The sequence below is a fragment of the Musca vetustissima genome, unplaced genomic scaffold (genome assembly GCF_032173495.1).
Source record: "Musca vetustissima isolate MV318-11 ecotype Yass unplaced genomic scaffold, APGP_CSIRO_Mvet_v1 utg539, whole genome shotgun sequence".
Lineage (NCBI taxonomy): Eukaryota > Metazoa > Arthropoda > Insecta > Diptera > Muscidae > Musca > Musca vetustissima.
In genome coordinates, this window is record NW_026885358.1 from 469,141 (window position 1) to 489,169 (window position 20,029).

The window sequence follows — 20,029 nt, forward strand, 5'->3', positions numbered from 1 at the left end:
AATTCGGTATGAGTTTTTTTTGTTGCTTTTCTTTTAATACAGTTATGGTTGGCTAGCCGAGCCTCCCAGAAGTAGAGAGGGGGTGGAGAATATTATGAAAAGGTTATAAAACTTGGTTACACAGTGGTTGACTGGAGGTCAATGTGTGCTTTGGTATACGAGTGAATTTCTGTGTGAGGGTATCTTCGAAAGATACCTCACATGAATAAAGTGGGTAAACATCGAAACCTCATAAACACACACACTCAGGATATTTTTTCAAGGATTCTCTAAAGAAGCCGAAAAATAATAATTTATTTTTAAAAATATTTTTTCACGGACCATTAGATGGTTGGATTTTTTTTGAGCAGACCAAAGACATATTTTATGAGCGCCTAGAAAGAAGCAGGTGCCGATGGTTTACAAGCCGAACTATTCAAGACTTGTAGTCAGATGCTGGTCAGGTACATGCACCAGCTGATTACTACAATTTGGCTAGTGAAATGCATGATTGGAATGATTGGGACCTCAGCATCCAGTGTCCCGTGCACAAAAAAGGAGACAAGACGATATGTGCCAACTATAGAGGAATAAGTCTCCTTCCCATGACACGACTGAAGCCAATGGTCAATGACTTTATTGGACCATACCAATGCGGCTTCAGACCTGGCAAATCCACCATTGACCAGATTTTCATTCTGTGCCAAATCCTGGAAAAGACCCACGAAAAACACATCGACACATACCACATATTCGTCGACTATAAAGCCGCATTAGACAGACCTATCCGTTCAGAGGTGTTTAAAGCCATGTCTACGTTCGGCATTCCTGCAAAATTAATACGGCTATGCAGTATAACTTTAAGTGGCACAAGTTCAGCAGTTAAAGTCGGAAAGGACCTATCGGAGCCCTTCAATACCGAACGAGGATTCAGACAAGGTGACAGTTTGTCGTGTGATCTTTTTAACATCCTGCTGGAAAGGTCATACGTGACGCAAAGGTGAACAGAAATGGCACTATGTACACCAAACAACACATGTTACTTGCCTACGTCAATGACATCGATATAATGGGTCGAACATTGCGTGCGGTAACAGCCACCTTTGAACAAATTGAGAAGGGATCTGCCAATGTGGGTCTGGCAGTAAACGGCGAGACCAAGCTGATGGTATCAACACGTAAGACGTATAATAGAATCGGACCAACTGTGGAACTTGAGAACTACAGCTTCGATGTAGTTAAAGATTTTATGTACCTCTGTATCGCAATATATAAAACGAATGACATCAGTTTTGAAATTCGGAGAAGGAATGTAATGGCCAACAGATGCTACTACGGTCTAAGTAGGCAGTTTAGAAACAAGTCCAAACCAAACGCACACTGTTATATGGATCTGAATCATGGGTACTTGCGCAAACAGTTGAGGCAGTTCTTGGGGGTGTTTGAAAGAAAAATTCTGCGAAAGATCTATGGTGAATATCGGCGTCGAATGAACCACGAGCTTTACAATTTATACGAGGACATCGACATAGTCAGTCGTATTGAGCTGCAGCGACTACGACGGCTAGGCCATGTTGTGCGAATGAATGAGAATGCCCCAGCTCAAAAGGCATATAAAAACGAGCCTACTGATGGTTCCCGTAAAAGGGGAAGGCCACGAATTAGATGGAAAGACCAAGTAGAAAACAGCATCTTGGAACGTGGACTTCCAAATGTGGATTTAGGCGCAAGACAGACGCGCTTGAAAATCTTTTTTAAGCTCGGCTTATGGAACAAACGTTCTGTAACAAGCCAGCTAAGTAAGTAATTATTTAAAAGCGTGTTTTTAAGGACCATTTAGAGGCGTCCCGCCATAATTTTTTGTTGTTTTTTTTTTTTTTTTGAAAAAATTTTAAAAATATTTAAAAACAGTATAGCACCCTTCACCACTTTGGTATATTCAACAGATGGAATCCTAACAGACGTCGCATTTTTGAAGGAACATTAGCATGAAATTAAACATGTCTTTTTGCAACATATACTAAATTTTGGTCAGATATAGAGTCACTTCCTCCATTGGGACAAAATTATGTAAATAAATTTAGAGCATAATATCGAAATCTAAACCGATTTCATCGAAACTTGCCATATGTTAGATTACACTTATTTCAGTATGGTTTGTCCATTCGGCCACATTTTGAGTTCTGCATTTAGTTATAAATCCAAATTTCGTGCAAATCGAGGGACTTTGGTGCACTATTTACGTAAAATCGGACGAAAATATATATGGGAGCTATATCTAAAAATGCACTGATTTTCACGAAATTTAACACACATCGTTCTAGGCTTAATTTAGAATGCTGTGGCAAATTTCGTGCAAATCGAAGGATATATAGGGACTTTGGTGCACTATTTACCTAAAATCGGACGAAAATATATATGGGAGCTATATCGAAATCTGAACCGATTTTCACGAAATTTAACACACATCGTTCTAGACTTAATTTAGTTCGTTATGCCTACTTTCGTGCAAATCGAGAGAAATGGAGGGACTTTGGCGGATCATTTACTTGAAATCGGACGAAAATATATATGAGAGCTATATCTAAATCTGAACCGATTTTTACGAAATTTAACACACATAGTTATAGACCTAATGCATTACGCTATGCCAAATTTCGTGCAAATCGAAGGATATATAGGGACTTTGGTGCACCATTTACATAAAATCGGACGAAAATATATATGGGAGCTATATCTAAATCTGAACAGATTTTCACGAAATTTAGCACACTTCATTCTAGAAATAATTCAGGACGCTATGCCAAATTTGGTGCAAATCGAATGATATATACAGACATTTAGCTAAAATCGGATGAAAATATATATGGGAGCTATATCTAAATCTGAACACATTTTCAGGAAATTTAACATGCGTCGTTCTAGGCTTAATTCAGAATGCTATTCCAAATTTCGTGCAAATCGAAAGATATGTAGGGACTTTGGTGCACTATTTACCTAAATCGGACGAAAATATATATGGGAGCTATATCTAAATCTGAACCGATTTTCACGAAATTTAACACATATCTTTCTAGACTTAATTCAGTACGCTATGCCAAATTTCGTGCAAAGCGAAGGATATATAGGGACTTTGGTACACCATTTACATAAAATCGGACGAAAAAATATATGGGAGGTATATCTAATTCGGAACCGATTTTCACGAAATTTAACACACATCTCTCCAGACTTATTTCAGTACGCTGTGCCAAATTTCGTGCAAATTGAAGGATATATAAGGACTTTGGTGCAATACCTAAAATCTGCAGTACCGGTGTAAATGCCTATTAATTCTCTTTTACGCCTCAAATCAAATATATTTTACAAATATATATTCCACATTTTTCCAAAAAAGAAGAAGAGGAAGGTGAAATCAAATGTCCGAAACTGCTAGTTTTGTAAAATATTTTTGTTACAACAAATTTTCTCTGGCATTTCTAGTTGTTGATTTTTGTTTTCAGATTACAATTTTTATGAGCTTATTTTCGTATCAAAAAAAATAACAGAAACAACAACAGCAACAACGGCAACTGGCAAAACGTTAAATATATAATTTTATTGCTAATGAGTTTTGGGGTGATGGTTGGACGGACGGGTTGGCCTTTTACAAAAACGAACTAAAAACTGAACTGAGAAAAAAAATCTCATAAATTTTAAGTGCGAATTTGTTGGCGTGTTGTTAGACTATTTACAGTTGTGGAGGGAGAGGGTGAACGAGGGGAGGTGTGCAGGGTGGTAGTGCTCGAAATTGTTTTGCTTTGGTTAATAACATTTAATTTGTGGTTTCTCTTTATGTGCAGCTGCATAATTTTTGCAAATTGCAGCTGTTAATATTTTGCTGTGTTGAATATTTTTTTTTTTTTTTGAAAAATATTAGTAGTTTTTTTTGTGGAGAGATTTAAAATGTTATTAAATAGATTTAATTACATTAAAATTTTACGAACATGATATTGATCAGTTATGGCTTCCGTTGAGGTTTTGGAATTATATATAGGGAAATTTGAATTTAAAAAATATTTTTAATATAATTTTTTAAAGGAAAATGGTTTCAATATCTATCGATTGAGGTTGATTTTTTAAATAATTATTTTCAAGGTCTATTATTAGGCGCAGATTTTTAAAATAATTTTTTGGAGGACTATCCATAGAAGTGTATTTTTAAAACCGTTTTTAGATCTATTATTAGGCGTGGATTTTTAAAATAATTTTTTAAAAGTACAATCAATTTGAGTGTATCTTTGAAACCAGTTTTTTAGATCTATTATTAGGCGTGGAGTTTTAAATTCATTTTTTCGAGCTCTTTTATTACGCGTGAATTCTAAATAATCTGATATTATAGCTTGCAAGTGTTAGGGTTACTGTGTAAAATTTCAAAATCAATGCAATTACATGAAGTGTTAAAAAAAAAATTCTAAACAAGTCAGGCCATTAAAATGTCATAGCAAACATTTATAGATGACAAATTAAAAATATACGTAAATAAATAAATTATTTAAGAATGAACTGAAATACTATAAAATATTAAAAATTATTAATTACACATTTTATATAACAAATAAAATTGAAAAAAAAATTTAAATAGCAAATGCGTTTGAAAGCATTATTTTTTAGTTTAATCAATTATAATTATTTAGTTTAAATTTTTCGTTAAAATTTTAAGCATATATAAAAAACTAATTATTTGAATAAAAAACATCGAAACTTACCTTTCACTAGCAATGCTTGAATTGCGGGACATTGATTTGGGTGACATTTCAAAATCAGAATCGGAACGATATAAGAACGATTCGCGACGCTGTGGAAGATTTTGCAAGACGAGACCGGCGCTTGGTGAACCGCCCTCGAGCGGAGATCGAGCACTTTGGCCATTTTCTACATCGAAACTGCAAAAAGAGAGAAAATATGGGGGGAAAATAATTATTACTAAGAATTCAAAGAAATAAAAAAAATTAACAGAATTGAGCACTTTTTAAAAATAGTTTGTATAGCCTATATATAAGGCGTGAATTTACAAACAGTTTCTATAGCCTATTATAAGGCGTGAAAACAAAATAGTTTTCAAGGTATACACTTAGGCGAGATTTTTTAAAATAGTTTTTATAGCCTTTTATAAGGCGTGGATTAAAAAAAATAGTTTATTATAAGAAGTGAATTTACAAACAGTTTTTATAGCCTATTATAAGTCGTGGATTAAAAAAATAGTTTTCAAGGTATACCCTTAGGCGAGATTTTTAAAACTTATTTTCCAAGGTATATTTTTGGGCGTTGGTTTTTTAAGAATAGTATTTATATAAGGCATAGATTTAAAAAAGAATACTTTTCAAGGTATACCCTTAGGCGATAATTTTAAAAACTATCTTCCAAGGTATATTTTTAAGTGTTTTTTTTTTATTTTAATATTTATACCCTACACAACTATGTTGTCAGGGTATTATAGCTTTGGTGCAGCCCCAAGAGTTTGTAACGCCGCAAAATATTGGTCCTAGTCCCACCTTTATGTGTACCGATTGTCATACCCCGACTAGCTGAGTCAATCTAGACATGTGTGTCCGTCCGTCCGTCTGTCCATTATAATTTGTAAACAAGATACAGGGCACAGTTATGGACCAATCTTCACGAAATTTTGCTTGTAGGATGGGTTCGGCCCAGTGAAGAACCCTATTGTTTTTGGTAAAGATCGGTTAATATTTAGGGGTTGAAATGGACCAAAAACTTTATTTTTGTCGATTTTTCTGGTCGCTTCAGAAGCCTCAATTATGGGCCAAACATCGCGAATATTTGCATTAAGAACGGGATCGGGCTAAAGAATGAGCAAGCCTGTTTTGATAAAGATTGGTCAATTTTTAACGGTTCAAATGGACCCTGACTTTTGTGTGAAAAATGACAAAATTTGTATTGTATGACGTATATATTTACTCTTGAAGGACATAGACCCGAGAAGTTGATAGTAAATCCAAGAGGAGTGGCTGAGCTTTAAATTGATACCAATTATTTGGTCGTATGTACTCAGATGTTGAAGTTGCAATTAAATATTTACAGGTGCTTACGTACTTAGATATTATTTAGTAGTCCATTAACACACTAGATGGCGGAAATATAACGCTGATCGCTTTGAAACTTTCCATGAGATTCCAGTTATGGTCAAGGACAACGCCTACGATTTTCGGTCATGATCAGGTAATAATTTTGGAATGAAGTGGATCGAAAACTTAAACTTAAAACTTAATTATAAGCCGAACATCACAACACAACTCACGGTGAAGGAAATCTGGACAAGTAATTAGAAGGGCTGTACTGAATATTAGTGATATTCGGAATATATGTCAGTGTAAGGAAGAGGTACTGTTGACCTCTAATCAGGCAAGAGGGTGCAAATACCGGAAAAATTTCCCAGGCTGGCAAGACACATCCGCAGAAAGTTAGAGTTCCGTGGAGGTGTGTAGTGTGTCGTATGGTATATAAGGCGTGGATTAAAAAAATAGTTTTCAAGGTATACCCTTAGGCGAGATTTTAAAAAATAGTTTTCAAGGTATTCCCTTAGGTACATACTGTGGTACAGGGTATTATGTCTTTGTGCATATGTTTGTAACAGGCAAAAGGAAACTAGATAGACACATGGTTCCTTTTGAGAATATGCAGAGAATCACTTCCTGAGTCGATTTATGCATGTTCGTCAGTCTGTCCGTCTGTAGATGATAAATTGCAAACAAAGTACAGGTCGCATTTATGATTCGATTTGGATGAAATTTGGCACAGCTCATTAATTTGGCCCAAGGAAGAACCCTATTGAAATTGAAGAAAATCGGTTCAGATTTAGATAAAGCTCCCGTATATAGTTTCGTCCGATTTAACGTAAATGGTCCACCAAAGCCGCTATATGTCACTCGATTTGCACGAAATTTTGCATAGTATACAGAATTGTGTCTAGAATGATGTGTGTTAAGTTTGCTCAAAATCGGTTCAGATTTAGATATAGCTGCCATATATAATTTTGTTCGATTTTATGTAATTGGTCCACCAAAGCCCCTCTATATAATTTGATTTGCACGAAATTTTGTATAGTGTACTAAATTGTGTCTAGAATGATATGTGCTAAGTTTCGAGAAAATCGCTTCCGATTTAGATATTGCTCCCGTATATAGTTTCGTCCGATTTTGTGTACATGGTGCACCAAAGTCCTTATATATGTTTCGATGTGCGCGAAATTTTGCATGGCGTACTCAATTGAGTCTAGAATAATGTGTGCCTAATTTTGAGAAGATCGGTTGAGATTTAGATATAACTTCTATATATACTTTCGTCCGATTTAAGGTAAATGGTGCACCAAAGTCTCTATATATCTTTCGATTTGCATGAAATTTGGCATGGCGTACTCAATTGAGTCTAGAATGATGTGTGCCAAATGTCGAGAAAATCGTGTCAGATTATATATAGCACCCATATATATTTTCGTCCGATTTAAGGTAAATGGGGCTCCGAAGATATATAATCTTTTGATTTGCACGAAATTTGGCATAGGGTACTGAATTAGGTCCAGAATGTTGTGTGCTATGTTTCGTGAAAATCGCTGCCGATTTAGATTTAGCTCCCATATATATTTTTTCGCACGATTTAATATAAATTGTGCACTAAAGACCCAAAGTTTTGCCGACCGGCACACAATTTCGTACAAAGTACTGAAGTTACTATAATTGAATGTTTTATACGTTGAAGTACATCTAACAACCTCTCTTATATATTTGTTCGCTCATGATATGTGTTTTTACAGAAATCTTGTTTTTTTTTCTGTATATTATTATTTACACCTGATGTTGTTGTTGTTCTGCATGTTCATGTCTTTGAGAGGGATATCTGTCCCTTCCATAGCATAGATTTAGATTTAAGTTCGTTCAATTTCATGTCAGTGTTCCTTCGAAAAGGCGACGTCGCTTACGATACATATGTATAATATATTCAAAGCGGTGAAGGGTATCATATAGTCGGCCCAGTCCGACTTTACTACTTTCATTACTAGTTAGGAGTGGATTTTCCAAAAAAATACTATTAATGCCTAGTATTATCGAAGTCTGTCTAAATTCTAAAAGACTAAAGCCTATAAATAGGCTTGCATATTTTAAGGAATATTTTTTCAAGGCCATAAATATGCGTGATTTTTTTTAAGAATATTTTTTTTGTATATATAGGCGTGGGGTTTTTAATAATATTTTTTCAAGGCCTATCAATAGGCGTGGATTATTTAGAGAATATTTTTCATGGCCTATCAATAGGCGTGGATTATTTAGAGAATATATTTTTTTAAATATTTTTCATGGCCTATCAATAGGAGTGGATTATTTAGAGAATATATTTTTTTAAATATTTTTCATTGCCTATTATTGGGCGCACATTTTTAAGACGATTTTTCAATTGCCTATTATAAGTATTTGTTATAGTTTCTATAGCCTATTATAGGAATAAATTTTTTTAGATATATTCCAAGGTATAATCTTGGGAAAAATTAAAAAAAAAAATATTTTCAAGTTATATTTTTAGGCTTGGATATTTTAAAATTTTTTTTTTCTAAGCTATATTAAAAAATATTATTAAAGGAAGAACTTAAATTTGTGTATTCTTGTGTCATTACGCTAACATGATTAAATCACGCTTGCTGCACATAAACAAGAGAGTTGTTAACTAGGGGAAAAAACAGGAAACTTTTCCGTTTTCCTCCATACATAATAAAAAGGAGAGAAAATAGTAAAAGAAGAAAAAAATAAACAAAAATAACAACAGCTGTAATAATATCAACAATTTCCTTACAACTTATATTCTGCTACTTTTAGAACTAAACAAACAAAGCGGAGAAAAATGTATATAATAAAGGTAGCAGGACCTAACATAGGCATGTCCTGTGTGAGTATCTTATAAAGGAAGAAGTCGAAGGCTGTAAGAGGGGAAGCAGAACGTTTTTTCACACCTCAACTTAATTTGTTCTCCCCCTTAAGGAAGAGGTTGCGGAAAAAAACTGAAACAGGGTCTGAGTTATGCAGAAGATGAATGAATGCCTGTACAACACAATGAAGAATGTCTGACAAGTCGCAGTAAAACGGAAAAGAAAAGAAAAAATAGAACGCAGCAGGAGAAGTGTCAATAGCATTACATGTAACAAAGGGAAGAACAAACAAAATAATAGAAAAAAGAAAAGAAACAAAAACTAGTCATTCATAACAAAGTGCGGCTCCTGTTGTTTTCTTAATGAGAAAACTGTTTTTCTTTTTTTTTAAAAAGTTACAATTTCCTTTACTTTTAACAGGTTTGCAAGGATGGGGAACTGCTGGTCCACTCGCCTCAATGTGGAAAAAATAACTAAACGTGTGGGCAAGTGCGTGAGTGAGTGTTGTAAGAGTTTTGTTTTCAAGTGGCAGGAGAAAAAAACATAAGTAAATAGAAAAGTTTCATTCCCTTACACACAGACACACATACATATACAAAGAAATACACAAGTATCTTTGCAATTTTCTAGGAGCTGTATATTTTGCCATGGCCTTTGTTCACAGGAGGACATCATGTTCTTAGGGAATTTGCCAATAACAAAAAACATAGAAATGTGTGCGTGTGTGTGTGCGTGTATGTAATCTAGTGGAGAGGATTTTCAAGTTTTGTTGGGTAATATAAGCTGGGAAAATTTTCTTTCATTTTTTTCGTGTTTTTTTGAAATTGGAAGCTTAGCAGAGAACTTGTAGCAAATAAGATGAAATAGGAACTAGTTTTTGAAAAGAATTTCAAGCAATTTAAAAAAATTTAGTACATTTTAAAAGTGATACAGAATATAAAATAAGGAGTACTTGACAACAAATTTGAAGTCAAACTTTTCAAAAGGGCTGGATTAAAAATAATATTTTTTTAAAATATATATTTTCAAGGTCTATTTAAGTCGTGAATTAAAAAAAATCGAAGTATATCTAAATTCTATAAGTTTAAAGCCTATAAATAGGCGTGGATATTTTAAAGAATATTTTTTCAAGGCCTATAAATAGGTGTGGATTTATACAAGGCGTGGATATTTTAAGGAATATTTTTTCAAGGCCTATAAATAGGCGTGGATCTATACAAGGCGTTGATTTTTTAAGAATAGTTTTTCAAGGCCTTTAAATAGGCGTGGATCTATACAAAGGCGTAGATTTTTAAAATAATACTTTTTCAAGGTCTATAAATAGGCGTGGATCTATAGAAGGCGTAGATTTTTAAAAGAATACTTTTTCAAGGCCTATAAATAGGCGTGGATCTATACAAGGCGTAGATTTTAAAAAAATATTGTTCAAGGCCTATAAAGGCCTATAAATAGGCGTGGATCTATACAAGGCGTAGATTTTAAAAAATATTGTTCAAGGCCTATAAAGGCCTATAAAGGCCTATAAATAGGCGTGGATCTATACAAGCCATAGATTAAAAAAATATCAAGGCCTATAAATACAAGGCGTGGATCTATACAAGGGGTAGATTAAAAAAATGTCAAGGCCAATAAATACAAGGCGTGGATCTTTACAAGACGTAGATTTAAAAAAAATTTCAAGGCCTATAAATACAAGGCGTGGATCTATACAAGACGTAGATTTAAAAAAAATGTCAAGGCCTCTAAATACAAGGCGTGGATCTATACAAGGCGTAGATTAAAAAAAATGTCAAGGCCTATAAATACAAGGCGTGGATCTATACAAGGCGTAGATTAAAAAAATATATGTTTCACGGCCTATAAATAGGCGTGGATCTATACAAGGCGTAGATTAAAAAAATTTATTTTTCAAGGCCAATAAATAGGCGTGTTTTAAAAAATACTTTATCATGGTACCATAGATGTGTAGATTTTTTAAAAAATATTTTTACCAGGTCTATTAGAAGACGTGGATTTTTAAAGGATATTTTTCCAAAGTATATTAGAGGACGTGGACTTTTAAATGAAATATTTCCAAAGTCTATAAGAGGATTTTGAAAGAATAATTTTTCTGGGTTTATTAAAGGGATTGGATTCTAAAAGAATTTTTTTTGTGTCCATATGTTTTTCATGGATCAATAGTTTTAGGGTTCATAAGAATAAATAGCAAAGACCATTAAAATCTATTTTAGGAATCATCAGAATATTTTGCAAGGGAAATGGAATTTAATGACCTTTAGAATATTTTTCTGGGACCAGAATTATATTCAACGATCATCAATTTGTTTAAAAGGACCTCCAGAAAATTTATCACGGATAATCTTAATATATGTAAAGACTATTAGAATAATTAAGCCTTGGGAAATATGGTCAAGGACGACTATGGTCAATGACGACTATGGTCAAGGGCGACTATTTTTAATGACCTTTAAAATATTTTTCCGGGACCAAATTTATATTCAACGACCATCAATTTATTTAAAAGGACATCCAGAATATTTGTCAAGCATAATCTAAATATATGTACAGACTATTAGAACAATTATTAAGCCTTGGGAAAAATGGTCAAGAACTACTGTTTTTAAGGAATATAAAATTATTTTCCAAAGAATTATTCAAATATTTGTTTAGCAACTAAAATATTTTTCAAGGATTAAAAAATATTTAAAGTACTTTAGACTATTTTTCAAATGCTTCAAAAAAACCTTTCAAGGCCATTCAACGACCATTACAAAGGATCTTTAGAATATTTTAATTAAGGATAATCAAAATATTTGGAAAGGCCAATAGGAATATTTCAAGCATCAAAACCAATTTTCAAGGACCAAACAATTTTTTTCACTTCCTTGAGAATATTTGGAAATTTTGAAGGAATATTTTTGAAGGACGAAGTTTTCAAGTTTAAAAATGCATTTTTCAGGGTATTAAAATACTTTTTAAAGCTTCAAAGTCTATAAAATATATTTGAGGTACATTTAGAAGGACCCAAAATATATTCAATGACCAATAATACCATAGACAGACGACAGCCTTAATTTGCATTAAAAAATTCTTAATTTGAATTAATATTTACCCCTGACAGACGAGAGTTTCTGCATTTACGAAACAGTTTTTTGTTTTAAAACAATTGTTTGTCTGTATGTAGAAAGAAAATGCTTACAATTGTCCTGATATTTTTCGGGATTTACATCTTTAGGAAATAGATACATGACATAAGGGAAGAATAGAAGCTATGCTGTTAGCAAAAATGTTAAAATTTGCCTTTATTTCTTATTTTTATTTTCATAAACATAAACAAATTTGACAAGAAACAATTAATTTTCGACAGCATTGCCATATTGAAATTGCCTAATTCAGTATAACTTCTGTTCGATTTTGTGCATTAACAGCACATAAAAATGAGGATAATGTACAAGTTAATTTGAATTAAGGCTGTTAATGCAAATTAAGGCTGTCGTCTGTCTAGGCTATAACTTCCGCAAAGGTCTTGTAGAATATTTTCAAAAAAAAAAAAAAAAAATCAACATATTTGGAAGGGTATCAACGGATTTGTTCAAGGACCACCAACATTTATAAACTTCCTTGAGAAAATTCATAAAAATAGTTTTATGGACTATTAGGAAAATGTGTCAAGGACAAAAACTGATCATTAGATTATTTCCAAAGGATTATTACAAAATACATATGTATCATGTATCATGACTTCAAAATTCTAAAAAAAAAATGTTTTAAGGCAATAATGAGAAATACAAACAAGGGTCAATGAAATTTAAAGGACTTTTAATACATTTCAAGGACGGAAACTATATAAAGGGTGCACCAGAATTTGTTCTAGGGTCAACAATATTTTTTTGAGGATAATTACAAAATTTTGAGGGGCCTATCACCTTTTACCAGGATCAAGGACACTCGAATATTTTCCAAGACTCCAAAATCAAAAAAAAAAAAAAAAAAAATGGAAAGTACCAAAGTCGGACGGGGCCGACTATATGATACCCTTCACCACTTTAGGTATATTCAACAGATGAATCCTAACAGACGTCACATTTTTTTCATTTGGTCACATATAGAAGCTATACATATCTAAATCTGAACCAATTTCAGGAAACTTAACACACATCATTCTAGACCTTATTCATTACGCTGTGCCAAATTTCGTGCCAATCGAAAGATATATGGGGACTTTGGTGCACCATTTACCTTAAATCGGACGAAAATATATATGGGAGCTATATCTAAATCTGAACCGATTTTCAGGACACTTAACACACATCATTCTAGACCTAATTATTTACTTTGTGCCAAATTTCGTGCAAATCGAAAAATGTATAGGGTCTTTGGCGCACCATTTACAATAAATCGGACGAATATATATATGGGAGCTATATCTAAATCTGAACCGATTTTCAGGAAACTTAACACACATCATTCTGGACCTAATTCATTACGCTGTGCCAAATTTCATGCAAATCGAGAGATATGTAGGGACTTTGGTGCACCATTTACATTAAATAGGACGAAAATGTATATGGGATCTATAACTAAATTTGAACCGATTTTCAGGAAACTTAACACACATCATTCTAGACCAATTCATTACGCTGTGTTTCGTGCAAATCGGAAGATACATAGGGACTTTGGTACACCATTTACATGAAATCGGACGATAATATATATGAGAGCTATATCTAAATCTGAACCGATTTTTCCCAATTTCAATAGGGTTCGTCCTTGGGCCAAATAGACTAGCTGTGCCAAATTTCATCCAATTCGGATCATAAATGCGACCTGTACTTTGTTTACAATTTAACATGGATAGACAGACAGACGGACGTACATGCAGAAATCGACTTAGAAAGTGATTCTACGAATATTCTCAAAAGAAACCATGTGTCTATCTCGTTTCCTTTTGCCTGTTACAAACATATGCACAAAGACATAATACCCTGTAACACAGTGTGGTGAAGGGTATAAAAAATCGTTAAGAGTCAAAAATATTTTTAAGGACTATTGGGAAATTTTTAAGCGCTAGAAATATTGTATTTTAAGACCTTAAGAAATATTTTCAAGGAGGAAAACTATTTTAAGGGGTCATCAGGTTTTTTTAAGTATCAACAATATTTTTTATGGATAATTACAAAATTTTTGAGGGGCCTATCACATTTTACCAGGATCAAGGACATTAAAATATTTTTCAAGACTCCAAAATCAAAAAAAAAAAAAAATATCAAGAACATTCAGAATATTTTTAAGGACATTTTTTAAGGCAATATATATATAAAATTTTTTAATAACATCTTAGATGGTCATTCAAGAATAGTAATTAGAATTCCCGCTTATATGGTGTCGAACCATTTCAGGTCGTTTTGTCGATAATACACAATTTATATTTATTTGTTTAAATCTCTTCTGGGATCTTTGACTGATAGCAGTAGATCCTGCTACCCATGGGTCCTGTTCTCTTGTTCATCACACAAAACATTGTTGCACGGAATCCTCTTTTTTCATTTAGTTAACCAGAAAAACTGGGAACGCCAATGGCTATCTAATTAATCCTACACTGTACAATGGTATTACACACACACATAAAGATGCATGCACACACACACACATACAAGCCATAATGGAGTAGCATCAGTATAAATACCTGTTCTACTATAGTTGCTACTACTACTAGCTTAAGCCTTTGTGAGTGTATATGGCATAATGGATTTTGTAAAGACCTCTACCTCCCTCCCTTCTTCACCTCTCCCTATTAGTATCATGTGCGGACAATGAGAGTACTTAGAATTAATGCTATTAATGATGTGCATGTGTATTGGTAGCTACAAGGAGTAGTAATTTTTAGGTATGATTTATTATCTAGTGATTAAGAGTTGAAGACCTGATCATTGATTTTGAGTTTGGAAATGAAAGGATTTTTTCAATTGATGTTCTTTGTTTCAAAAAAACATTTTTTCAAATTTCGATTTGAAGTAGTTGTATGAATTTTATTTGATGATACTTGTTGTCCTAATATTTAGATAGCAAATATTCTGCAAACAAGTATCATTATTTTTATTTAATTTCAAATTGATTGCATACTTTTAGGTTTGTATTGAGATTGATTTCTCCAATAATTGGATTTTTTGTGGCACTTGAATTTCCAATTATTACAAAATATTACCAATGGCAGGGGGTGGTTTTAAGAATATGAGACATAAATCAAATTTTTTTATTTATTAAATTTCAAAATTGATTTAATACTTTATTATATTTATTTTTGAAAATATTCAAATAAATCCTCTTTAGTGATTCAATATTTTCTTATATGAAATTTAATATAAAAACAAAAATTCTCTTCAATCAATTTAGGCAACCTCTAATACATATTGCATATATGTATGTATTATTGCAAATTAATAGCATACATTTAGGGGCAAAAATATTTATTTAAAATATTTTCCTGTTTCATTGTTCCCTTTACCTCCCCAAAAAAACAATAATGGTCTCCACATAAATTTTTGTGTTTTGATCTCTAAGGGCTCCTTTATGTGTAACCTCATCGACCATTTATTACAAATACCCTTAAATGTGTGAGGTGTGTGTGTATATGTGAAAAAGTTAAGGGCTTGTTTGTTATCCCAACAAAAAAGAAAATTGTAAATCAGTGTACATGTGTATATGTTTTGAATTAGTTAATCCCTTGAGTGTATTTAAGAGTAAATAAATAACAAATTATAAAAATAAATAACCAATACAACAATGGTAAGCCCACAACAATGGGACACACGAACACACACACACATACAAACAATTTGAACTCCCAACAGAAGTTCATCTTGTGTTTTAGATGTGTGGGAGTATATCTTGAAATTAAACACACACACACATATATATATTCAATGACAAAGGCAAATAACTCCAATTAGTTACTTGAAATATTTGTTTTCCTTCTGCTTCGAAGGTGGTTCTCTGCACAGCAGTCAATATGGATTTACTCCCACACCATTTTAGGTCGTCGTCGACGTCGATAATAAACAATTTATATTTATTTGTTTAAATCCCTTTTGGGATGTTTTGTTTGGAGGAAATATTAAGTAATTAGTTAAACAAGAAATGTTTTTATATTGGAATCTGGGAGGTGGTCCTTATATAAAAAAATATATTTTTTTGGAATACTTTAAGGCGTGGATTTCTATGAAATATTTTTTTGAAGATAATTTAACGTGTGGATTTTTAAAACACATTTTTTGAGGAATACGTTAAGGCGTGGATTTTTAAAACAAATTTTTTGAGGAATACTTTAAGGCGTGGATTTTTAAAACACATTTTTTGAGGAATACTTTAAGGCGTGGATTTTTAAGCACACACTTTTTGAGGTATACTTTAAGGAGTGGATTTAAAAAAAAAAACATTTTTTGAGGAATACTTTAAGGCGTGGATTTTTAAAACGCATTTTGGGAGGAATTCTTTAAGGCATATATTTTTAAAACACATTTTTTCAGGAATACTTTAAGGCGTGGATTTTTAAAACACATTTTTTGCGGAATACTATAAGGTGTGGATTTAAAAAAATATATATTTTTTTCGAAGTCTACTTAAAGGCTTGGATTTTTAAAACACATTTTTGGAGGAATACTTTAGGGCGCGGATTTAAAAAAAATATTTTTTTCGAAGTCTTCTTAAAGGCTAGGATTTTTAAAACACATTTTTGGAGGAATGCTTTAGGGCGCGGATTTAAAAAATATATATATATATATATATATATATATTTTTTTTTTTCGAAGTCTACTCAAAAAAAAAAAAAATGGTTTTGAAGTCTACCTAAAGGCGTGGATTATTTTTTTTTTTTGGGCATATTTCATTGCGTAAATTTGTATACCCTTCACCACACTGTGGTACAGGGTATTATGTCTTTGTGCATATGTTTGTAACAGGCAAACGGAAACGAGATAGACACATGGTTCCATTTGAGAATATGCATAGAATCACTTTCTGAGTCGATTTATGCACGTCCGTCCGTCTTTAGATGCTAAATTGTAAACAAAGTACAGAACGCATTTATGATCCGATTTGAATGAAATTTGGCACAAGTCACTTATTTGGCCCAAGGACGAACCCTATTGAAATTGAAGAAAATCGGTTCAGATTTAGAAATAGCTCCTGTATATTTTTCGTCCGATTTAAAGCAAAATGGGCACCAAAGTCCCTATACATATTTCGATTTTTACGAAATTTGGCATAGGATTCTGAATTAGGTCCAGAATGATGTGTGTATATATTTTCGTCCGATTTTAGGTAAATAGTGCACCAAAGTCCCTATGTATCCTTCGATTTGCACAAAATTTGGCATAGGGTCCTGAATTGAGTATAGATTGATGAGTGGTAAGTTTCGGGAAAATCGGTTCAGATTTAGATATAGCTCCGATATATATTTTCGTCCGATTTAAGGTAAATGGTGCACCCAAGTACCTATATATCCTTCAAATCCTTGAGTATAGAATGATGTGAAAATCGTGAAAATCGGTTCAAATTTAGATATAGCTTCCATATATATTTTCGTCCGGTTTTAAGTAAATAGTGCACCAAAGTCCCTATATATCCTTCGATTTGCACAAAATGTGGCATAGGGTCCTGAATTGAGTGGTGAGTTTCGGGAAAATCGGTTCAGATTTAGATACATCTCCCATATATATTTTCGTCCGATTTAAGGTAAATGGTGCACCAAAGTCCTTATATCTCTTTCGATATACGCGAAATTTTGCATGGCGTACTCGACTGAATCTAGAATGACGTGTGCCCAGTTTCGAGAAAATCGGGTCAGATTTGGATATAGCTCCCATATGTAGTTTTGTCCGATTTTATGTAAATGTTCCACCAAATTCCCTATATATCTTTCGATTTGCGCTAAATTTGGCATACTGAATTGGGTGAGTCTAGAATGACGTCAGAATTATATATAGCTCCCATATATATTTTCGTCAGATTTAAGGAAAATCTACTTAAAGGCGTGGATTTAAAACAAATTGTTAAGGAATACTAAGGCATGTATTTAAAAAAAATATGTTTTGAAGAATACTTTAAGGGGACCCCCCCCTCCATTCTCGGAGTCAACATTTTTTGTGATTTAATTTGAATCTACACTAATTCAAGAATGTCCCTACAAAATTTCAATTGAAAATCTCAAGAACTCTTGAAGATATAGCCGATTTATTGTGTCAGCATCAAGTGACGGCTAAAGGGCTTCTTAGACTTTAAACGCGTTTTTCTCTTTTGCGAATGGCGGGCACGATAACTCAAAAAATAATAACCCAATTGATTCCAAATTTTTACACGTTTCTCTGTGAGTGTATATCTATCGTATGAACTAGGATAAAGTCAATCGGTGAAGATCTTCCTTATTTTTTAACTTGGGTTTTGGTAAAAAATCGGAGTTTTTCCAAAAATATTTTTTCAAAGTTCCGCCATTTTGTTAATTTTAGAGCGAAGTCAATAATCCTAGTTCATACGAGAGCCAGACATGTACTCTTTTTAACACCGATGGAATTTTCGGATTCCGATGTTTCGGATTCCGCCATCAAAAATAAGGACTTTTCTTTAATTACAAAAAAAAAAAAATAATAAAACAATAACAAACATTTTTTGTAAATTATTTGTATTCTCTTTTAAATCTTCTATTATAACCTTAAGAAGGATTGGTATTGATTTACCAGCCCATTGAAAATCTTGAAAAAATAAATCGAGAATGGGGGGTCCCCTTAAGTCGTGAATTAAAAAAAATATATATATTTTCTCTGTTTGCATATTTCTATGCTCTTCGAATACCTTACTATTCCCCTCTCATTTTCTCTGCATCACACTCAGACACTTTCCACCACAATGAATGAATGGATGAGGAAAAATGTAAAAAAATAATCCTGTCGAACATTATTAAATACCTTTCCATGAAAAGCTTATAAAGGTGTACTTCGTTTAATATCTTCGGTAAATATTACATCGTTTTCTTTGAAAATTACACAAAAATAACATGGAATATAAAAATGAAAAAATACTTTTCTTAATTTTCTTGTTTGTGGGAAGTTATGAAATAGCTTGAAAAGAAAAAAGAAAACGCTTGTGGTCAAAAGTACCAGGAAATTGTCAGGTAGAGAAATTAATATGGCGGAGTGTAATAGGATTTTTCATTTAATATGTAGCTGTTTGAAAACAATAAAACACATCTTCAATACCACTCGAATACGAAGAACATATTTTATTATATATGTATATTTTTATTTAATTTTTCCCAATTTGTCATAGAAAAATATTTTCTAATTTTATGTGCCAATTCATCGAAGCGTGCTTATTATCTAAGAATTTACATATTCATATTTGTTTTTTGTGCATTGACGTATTTTTGTAACACCTCATAAAATATAATTTATTTGTCATCTTTACAAATGTCGGGATATATATTTTGAGCAATTCTTTCTCTGTGGCCAATTGTTATTTTAGAATATTTGTATATTGACAAGTTATGGGGTGGGTTTAATTGAGAAAAAAATATTTCAAATTTGTCACAGAGTGATGTTGAAATTATAAAAGGGTTACGATTTTTGTAGGCCAATTTAGGTCGAACAAACATTTCTAAAAATTTGTTAATGAAGTCAAAATAGCTCTATGAATTTTCCATTCCCCACATTTTTTTTAATGTTCACATAAAATAAATTTAAAAAAACCAAATCCACCAAACACTATCCTTTTTAAAAATAAAATGCAGGACAATATTTAATAGTTTATAATTAACATAATAAACGCTCTTGTTTATGGCCCTAAAGGCCTTCAGCTGCAGTCCGACTATTTTCTGCTCATTTCGAATAGAATAAATTTTTGTGTACCTTTACAAAATGAAAATGCAAAAAAATTTAAAAACATCCATCAATATCGTTTGTGTGTAATGCCTTTTGTTTAATATTCATCATTTTCAGATTTATTTTTTCGATTTGTGTTCTGTGGTTCTTCTGTTCATTGTTGAGGCTAATTATTTGTGCAATCATTTTGTGGTTTTATGGTTATTGGCAACTACGTCCGTTTGCTATATATATATGAAAATAAAGCAATGCATGTAATAAAAAT

The 20,029-nt window shown here is 32.4% G+C and overlaps 1 protein-coding gene across 4 annotated transcripts in view; it reads right to left on the bottom strand.

The window, feature by feature from the left end:
* LOC133332581 (cAMP-specific 3',5'-cyclic phosphodiesterase) overlaps nucleotides 1-20,029 on the bottom strand; it is a 208,247-nt gene that overhangs the window by 65,659 nt on the left and 122,559 nt on the right. For all 4 annotated transcript variants that reach the window (XM_061540957.1, XM_061540960.1, XM_061540955.1 and 1 more), the window contains exon 2: nucleotides 4,728-4,904. In XM_061540957.1, coding sequence (XP_061396941.1) covers nucleotides 4,728-4,904 — 177 coding nt within the window. The remainder of the gene's footprint in view (nucleotides 1-4,727; nucleotides 4,905-20,029) is intronic.